Source organism: Colobus angolensis, unplaced genomic scaffold (assembly GCF_000951035.1).
Source record: "Colobus angolensis palliatus isolate OR3802 unplaced genomic scaffold, Cang.pa_1.0 Scaffold204, whole genome shotgun sequence".
In the NCBI taxonomy this organism is placed as follows: domain Eukaryota; kingdom Metazoa; phylum Chordata; class Mammalia; order Primates; family Cercopithecidae; genus Colobus; species Colobus angolensis.
The window spans coordinates 3691205-3699467 of NW_012115200.1; the positions used below are offsets into that span (position 1 = coordinate 3691205).

Sequence of the window (8263 nt, forward strand, 5' to 3'; positions counted from 1 at the left end):
GGGCCTTCCAGGTTGTGTGGGCAGATGGGGATGAGGTCTCTCTCGGGGTCACTGAAAGCATCTGGGCCACCTCCAGAGGGCTCAGCCCTGGGCCACATGCAGCCCCACCCCAGGCACACGTCATGGACCTGGAACTCTGCTCCTGCAGGACGGCATTCTCCAGGGGCTTGCGCTGGGGGGTGAAGGGTCACCTGGCCCTAGGGGGTCTTCCCTGAGTCCCCCAGCCCCTCGGAGAGGAGAGGAGGGAACGGCTGAGCCTGTGAGCAAGGGGCCTGAGTTTTGGGGCCCAGAGCCACGGGCCACAGGCAGCCAGGTCAGGCTTCCTGGGAGCATTCCTGCCGGGGCCCACATGTCCCCCGGGGCCATGGACTGAGATTCGGAGCCTCTGTGCCTCTCTCAGGCCAGGGAAGCAGCTGACCTCCAGTCCACACGCTGCGCGGCTTTGGAAGGCTCATGCCTTGTCCGGATGTGTCCAGCCCAGGGTGTACATAGCGGGCGTGGGCTCAGGGCATGGCTCGCTGCCCGGACCTGCTGGAGCATTCATGGGTTGGGGGCCTTGGCTCTGGGTGCAGGTGGTGGGTGTGCCAGGGTCCCTTCTCACTGTGGTTTCTCTCTCTCCATTGCCAGGTCTGGCCTCTTTGGCCTGCCCCCGTCGGCTCTGCTGCCCCAGGTCAACGACCCCCCGGCCAACAATAGCCATGGCCAGGTTCCCGAAGAGGGGGACGCAGAGGTGATGCAGCTGGGGCCTGGCTCCCCACCTCCTCCCCACGGGGTTCAGCCCCCTGAGACCACCGGTCCTGAGCCACCTCCGCCCCTCGTGCCGCCGCTGCCCGCCGGAAGCCTGCCCCCGTACCCGCCATACTTCGAAGGCGCCCCCTTCCCTCACCCGCTGTGGCTCCGGGACACGTACAAGCTGTGGGTGCCCCAGCCGCCGCCCAGGACCATCAAGCGCACCCGGCGGCGTCTGTCCCGCAACCGCGACCCAGGACGCCTCATTCTCAGCACCATCCGCCTGCGGCCGCGCCAGGTGCTCTGTGAGAAGTGCAAGAGCACGCTGAGCCCCCCGGAGGCCAGCCCTGGACCCCCAGCCACGTCCAGGGCCCGCAGGAGGCTGGGCAGTGGCCCGGACAGGGAACTCCGCAAGCCGGAGGAGCCAGAGAACAGTGACCCCATGACTGGGGTCACGGCCAGGAGGAGCAAGAGGGAGAGGCGAGAGGAGGACAGGGCACCGGCAGAGCAGGTCCCGCGGAGCCCGGTCATCAAGATCTCCTACAGCACGCCCCAGGGGAAGGGAGAGGTGGTCAAGATCCCCTCCCGCGTGCACGGCTCTCTGGAACCCTTCCGTCCCCAGCAGGCTCCCCAGGACGATGGCAGCCTGGACCCTGAGGTGCTGGACAGAGAGTCCCGGGACCGGCCATCCGGCGCACCCGCGGCCTCCATCCCCAAGCTGAAACTGACGCGGCCCGTGCCGCCCAGTGCGGACCTGCCGCCCCCCAAGATCCGCCTGAAGCCCCACCGACTGGGGGACAGCGAGCACGAGCCCGTGTACCGGGCCGAGCTGGTGGAGGAGCTGAACGGGTACCCGCGGGCCAGCTCGCCCGCGCCCTGTGCGGACGGCCCTGCCGGTGGGCTGGGGGACTTGTCTTCCGGAAGTTCAGGTGAGGACGATGACTTCAAGAACTGTCCCCAGGGCGCACAGGGAGGTGAGGACTTGGCTTTTCTTGTCAGCTGCCCTGAGGGGAGAGCAGACTGTGCCAGCGAGTCGGCGTGCAGCAGCGACAGCCTCGACGAGGCCAGATCGTCCGGCTCGGAAGGGACACCGGCAGACACGGGTGACCTCTCGCCTGGCCACGGCGCGTCGGCACCCTCCGCGTCCAGAGAGGCTCCCCAAACCGTGCCGCCCCTGACGGTCAGGCTGCACACACAGAGCGTGTCGGAGTGCATCACGGAGGACGGCAGGACTGTGGCCGTGGGGGACATCGTGTGGGGTAAGATCCATGGTTTTCCTTGGTGGCCGGCGCGTGTTCTTGACATCAGCCTTGGCCAGAAGGAGGACGGAGAGCCGTCTTGGCGAGAAGCGAAGGTCTCGTGGTTTGGTTCTCCGACTACGTCGTTCTTGTCTATTTCAAAACTCTCCCCTTTCTCTGAATTTTTCAAACTGAGATTTAACCGTAAGAAGAAGGGGATGTATCGGAAAGCTATAACCGAGGCTGCAAATGCCGCGCGACACGTGGCCCCGGAAATCAGGGAGCTCTTAACCCAGTTTGAAACGTAACTGGTTCCCTGACCAGGTGAGTGTGCCAGTGGCAGCCTCCTTCCCCCGGCCGGCCCAAGCTCACACCTGTGTCCAGGCTGTGCCTCTGCTCCGAGCCCTGAGGCCCAGGGAGCCACTGCCTGTGCAACTCAGCTCCCTTGCTCGGGGCCCCAGGCATCTGGAAAATGGTTGCCCTCACTGATAATGTCATCTGCGCTTCTGATTCACACAAGAGGCGCACTGTGAGGAGGCCAGTCACCACCGGTGCTTGTTCAAAGCACAAAGCGAGTTTGTGTTTGGCAGCCATTTTTCAAAGGCCAGAATGGAGATTCTCATGCTCTCCTTAGTTGTTTGGAGTCAGGGATGTGGTTTGACTGGTCCTGGGGAGGGGAGAGCCCAGGTTGGGGCCCTGTCAGCAGGGAGCAAACTCTCACTGCTTTTCCCGAAGATCAGAGTGGGAGTCTCCCTCCTTCTGCACACGGATGGGCCATCCCAGGACATTAAAGGAGGGAGAGCGAGGTGAGCTTCCCACCCTCAGATGAAGCCCCCATCTCGACTTCCCAGACTGGCCCAGCCCTGCCCCCGCCACCCCCGAATCTTCCTCCTGGGTCAGTGCGCACTCCATTGTCAGCAGGCTGTGTGCGTGGCCAGGCGCCGGGGACCCAGGACACATGTTCCTGGGGATAGCGTCTCACTCTTGGCCTCTCCTAGGAGCACTTTGTAGAATCTCCAGCCAGGCCTTGTGTGGATTCCTGTACCTGGGGGGCGCTACGCTGTGTGGAGGTGTGGGGGTGTCATCTCGTGGGGCTGGGGGAGCCACCCATGTCCCTGCGAGTCACTATGTGGGTCATCTGGAGCCTGCCGAGGGGCTGTTGTCTGCCCTGAGCTTCTGAAGGCCGATCTCCCAGCTCCAGAGGCCTCCCAGCACCTCCTAGATGCCCTTCCTGTCTCCGCGGCAGGAGAGGCCGGCCAGGGAGGAGTCCTCTCTGGGTGGGGGCAGCTGGTGGTCCTCTGTGCTCTTATTCCTGGCTCCATGGCCTAATTGCCACCTGGATGCAGAGATTCCAGGGCCGGGGGCTGTATGCAGAGGGCAGGGGCAGGGCTCCGCCTAGGCCTTGGTGATGTCTGGTGACCTTGTCTGCCCTGGCCACCTGCCCAGAGGTCTTAGAGTTTCCCAGGTGACAATCCTTGGGCCTTAGCCTTCGGTGGGGGTGGGGACTGGAGTGCCTGGTGCCCCTCCACTGCTGCACCCTGCATATTGGGGTTCTGGGTGGAAGCAGTGATGAGACACCACTGTGGTCAAGCCAGAGTCCCCAGGGTCCCCAGGCTGCCCGGCTGCTCAGGCTCTGGCCTGGCCTCACCCGCTCCCTCCAGCCACCTGGCTACATCTGCCTTGCTGTCCTGAGGCCAGGCACAAACGTGGCTGCTCCCCCGACCCCAGGAACCAGGCCCTTTTCTGATCAGTTCTGGGGCCTTGGGGCAGAGGTGGGGCAGGTGCCGTGTTGGGGAGTGGGTGTGGGTGCCACCTCTCAGCTTGAGTCTGGGGAATGTGTAAAGCCAGAGCACCATCCTCTGAGGGGTAGGAGGAAGGTCAGAGGACTCCCGTCTGCTGTCCGGGGGCCTCCCCGAGTTCTGGACTCAGGCATTTACAGGGCATGACGTCTCCCCATGCAGGACGTCCCCAAGTGAGGCCCGAGGCCTTGGCTGGCAGGGAGTGCCCAACCGGGAGGACGGGAGGACGCAGTCTTGCAGGCTCAGGGCCGGCTGTGTTTATCCGGAAGTAGAGGAAGAATCTCACCAGACGGGTTTGCCTGCCTCCACGGGGGGCAGTGCCTGCGCTAGGGGCCTGCGCTAGGGGCCTGCGCCAGGACCAGCCCCCTGCTCTGGGAGTGGGGGTGCCAGATCCTTTCAGCACCAAAGCGCAGAGTGGTGCGTGCCTGGTCAGGTTTTTGGTGTCTCGTGGGGCCTGGGATCTCCTGCCCTCTGTGGGGTTGGTGGTCCCTGGGGGACACATTTGCTTTGAAGTGTCAGCAGTGCACCTCTGGTCTGCTCCTTGTAGGGGAAATGCAGGGGTACCTGCCTTTCCTGGGAAGGGGGACCCGCCAACACCACCGTGAAGGTACACCTCCCTGAGCAGAGGCTGAGTGAGGTGTGGGGCACTGGTGGCCATGCCCAAGGGAGGGGCGGGAGGAGGAGGCTGGCATGGGGTCTGGAGCTCGGGCAGGGAGGCCTTCTGGGGAAGGTCGTCCTCCCAGTCCCCGCCCACTGGCCACCCTGGCCTGGCCCCAGCGGCTCCTGCAGCTACCCAAGGATGAGGACGGCTGGGCGGTGCCAGAAGCTTCCTGAGGTTTGTGGGTGTCTGCTGCCCGAGGCACTTGTTGGGGAGCAGTCACCGCAGGCACAGCGAGATCTGCTCTGTTGCAGAGACACTGAGCCCAGCATCTCCCTGTGAGAGGCCCCTCACTCTCAGCTTGCTGCGGGGCTGGAGGCTCAGCTGAGGGGTGGGCGGATGCCCCACAGACCACAGGGTGCCAGGGCACTGGGCCTGTGGCCGGCGGTGCCAAGAGGCGGCCTGGCTGGCACAAGGGACGGGCACATCGGCCTCAGCAGGGGCCGTGCCAGGACTTATGCCTGGCTGTGTGGCACACTTGGGCACCCCTCCATGTGAGGTCCTGACCCAGGTTCGCCGAGGCTGGGCCGGCCTCCTGTGCAGGAAGAGAGGCTGTTGGGCCTTGTCCCAGCCGGTCACCTGCTGTTGCGGTCTCAGTGAGCTGACACCTCTGAGCCTGTTCGTTCACCACTCTGAGTGACAACAGGACCCTCCTCTGAGTGAGCGGCACTCCACCCTGGTGGCCATGGCCGGCTCTGGGACCTGTGAATGGCCTGTGGCCGCTGCCCTTGGAGGTGACCACTGTGCCTTCTCAGGCCGGCAGGAGATGCCATTCCCTGGGACTTCTCCTACACCCACAGGTCCGGGGCAGGGGCAGGTGGTGGAGACCAGGCTCTGGGGTGACTGTGCCTGGGAGCAGCCTCCTGCATCAGGTGCAGGCACTGGACCTGCAGAGTCAGGGTCCCAGCAGGAGCTGCCTGGCCAGGCTTGTCCTGAAGCTGGGAATGGGGACACAGAGAAGGCAATCTCGCCCACACCCCACCGCTGCCTGGGCCCACCGAGCCTGAGAGGGGAAGGCAGCTCCTCCCCAGTGTGAGCCCCGAGGCCTCGGGCCGGGGTCCTGCCCCCGTCCAGGCTCAGGGTCCTCTCTCTGCTCCCCTGGTCTCTCCCTCACCACCCACCCGCCCCTCTGCTGAGGGCCAAGCACTCCACTGGACCCAGGCTAGAAGGGGGGCGGAGTGGGGAGGGTTGTGAATCACCACTTCCCAAATTAGTGCATAATCACACACAGGAACTGCTGAGAAGGAAGGGAAGAGGGGCTGGAAGCAGAGCATCCAGCGAGAAACCTGGCCTGGACTGGGATCTGGGAAGGCTTCCTGGAGGAGGTGGCAGGAGCCAGGCTCTGAATGGTGAGCTAATCAGGAGCTGATGGGGCGAGGGTGGGGGTGAGCGTTCTAGGCAGGAGGAGGGCAGGGCATGTTCCAGGGGTTGCGGAGGTGGGCAGAGGCTGACTAAGGGCCTGGTGGGCCAAAGCACAGACTGTGGGTGCTGTTGGAGAATTACAGACAGACGAGTGAGATGGTCTTGTTATTATTTGTCAGTTAAAAATAAAACGAAACTTAAAAAAAATCTGATAGCTTTACAAATAAATAAAAGAAATGACCTCCAGCTGTGAGGACAGGGAGTGTGGCGGGGGACGGGGGAGGCTGGGCGGTGTGCAGGTGTCACTCCTGGAACTGGGGGAGCCACCGTCTGTGCCCTGATGGGGCCCCATCCTCAGGGGTGCCTCCAGTTCTCGGGAGGCGCCTGAGGCCTGGCTGGAGGCATCTCAGGAGAAAGCTCAGAGGCGGGTCAGGCAGGGGGCTGGGGGCAGGGATCCGCATTCACTGGGGGGACCTGGGCCAGGACAATGCCCGGGGTCAGGAGGCTCCACAGACTGGCAGCTCGAGGCAGAGGCTTCAGAGTAGCGGAGGCGGGTGAAGATGACAGGTGACTGGACGTGTGTGCTGTGCAGGAGCAGAAAGGAGGGTGGCGGAGAGTGGGTGGCACTGGCCAGCCCTGTGGGGAGGACCTGAGGGGCTCGAGGCCTTGCCCGCCCTGCACCCCAGCACCACTACAGACGGGAGAGGGGCGTGCCCAGAGGGGCGGCGGGCTGCCTGGTGTTCTGGGAGCCGTGAGGGCCAGTGGGGACACCTGGTTCTGGGAGCCGGGAGGGCCAAAGGGACATCTGGTCCTGGGAGCTCTGAGGGCCAGCAGGGGCACTTGGTCCTGCACAGGCACCTCCTGCTCTGCCCTGTCGTGGCCGGGGCAGGCCGTGCTCCGCTGACACACAGACTAGAAGCTGGGCACCTCCCCGAAGTGGGGACTCGCTCTCCTGGTGTCCCAGCCTCTTGGGCAAGGGGGAGATTTCATAGGTTCCCAGACAGTACAGGCTGGATGGGTCCAGGGGCCCAACCCTTTCCCCTCCTGCTCTGGCAGGGGGCCTTCGGGGATGTACCCAGCACAGCCTCTGTCAGCAGCTGGGAGCACCGGCTTCTGCGCTACTGAACGGTCCGTGTCCCTGGGGTCATCCTTGTCTTTTGTGAGTTTCCTGTAGCTGCTGTAACAAACCTCCACACACTGGGGCCCTGAGACCAAGGCGTTTGTTCCCACGCCTCTGGGGGTCAGGAGCGTGAGTCAAGGCGTGCAGGGCTGTGCACCTTCAGCTCCGGATGAGGAGCTCTCTTGCCTCTGCAACTTCTGGGGCTCCAGACGACCCCCTCTCATGACCACGTCGCCCCAGGCTCTGCCTCCATGGGCACAAGGCCTCTGCCTCTTCAAAGTACCCTGGTGGCATCTGGGGACCCGCAGATAGGGCGGGAGGGGCTGCTCATCTCCAAACCCTCATTTAATCACATCGCAAACACCATGTCGCAGAAGGTGCTGTTCCCAGGCTCCTGGGACGAGGAGCACCTGGTCTCATTCACTTCGCATCTCCAGTGCTGCGTGTGTGGGCAGTGTGGGCACCGCCCAGGGTCCACCCCCGCCTCTCGTCCGACAGAAGGGAAGATCCCAGGGAGCAGGGGTGGAGATGGGCTTCAGCTCAGGGGTCTGTGGGGGCGAGGGAGGGGCTCATTGCTCCAGAAAGGTCCATGGTGCACAGGCCATGGGGGCAGCATGGGCCACTTCTGACCTTCAGCTTCATAATGTTGATTTCTCCTGGGAAATAAAGATAATAATCAGGAAGCTGCCTGGCACTGGAGTGCTGAGTCGGCAGGAGCAGCTGCCGGGACTTGGAAGAGTGTGGTGCTCACTGGAGTCTCTGGGGCAGAAGCAGCAACGCCGCCGTCTCCAGGCTTTGGCTTCTGATGTTTTTCCTTGAGCTTCCTGCACAAAACTTGCTTTTCTCTTCCTCCAACTCTAAATAAAAACGCTCTTCTGCTTCCAAGGACGGGTTTCTCAGTTGACTTCCCTGCTGACTTCCCACTTCCCTGCTGACTTCCCTGTGTTGATTTCAGGGAATTCAGGTCCCACGTGAAGGCTGTAATTATTTTGTTCCAGAAGGAAACAGAGGCCTATAATTCTGAGCCTGCTGCAGGGGCTCAGGCCCCACCCCACCTCCTGGCTCCCAGCAGCCTTGCAGCTGGTCCCTGCCGCCTCCTCCTGGCCAGCAACTTGGGCATTGAGGCCGTGTTGGGGGGACAGGCGGGCAGGTGCCAGGGAGTCTGGAGTTGCTTCTCGGGGGGTCAGGTGCCTGGGACTTGGGGGACTTTCCCAGTGTCGGGGGACGCTGCTGGAGGCCCCTGCTCATCCGTTCCTTCAAAGCCAAGCATTGTGCCCATCTCTGGTGAGATGCCCTAATGCCATGTGGACCTGTTGCCAGGCGTCTTAGTTGCTTCCTGGGTCTCACCTGCACCTCC

At 63.5% G+C, this 8263-nt stretch overlaps 1 protein-coding gene across 1 annotated transcript; it reads left to right on the forward strand.

The window, feature by feature from the left end:
- The first annotated feature begins 565 nt into the window (after window positions 1-565).
- PWWP2B (PWWP domain containing 2B) lies at window positions 566-2289 on the forward strand. The gene has a single exon (XM_011941968.1). It carries the CDS (start codon window positions 734-736, stop codon window positions 2273-2275), a length of 1542 nt encoding a protein of 513 aa, XP_011797358.1. The 5' UTR covers window positions 566-733; the 3' UTR covers window positions 2276-2289.
- The last annotated feature ends 5974 nt before the right edge of the window (window positions 2290-8263 follow it).

What these genes read in the sequence shown, in the direction of transcription:
- PWWP2B (XM_011941968.1), top strand. Translation starts at nt 734, where the DNA reads ATGCAGCTGGGGCCTGGCTCCCCACCTCCTCCCCACGGGGTTCAGCCC.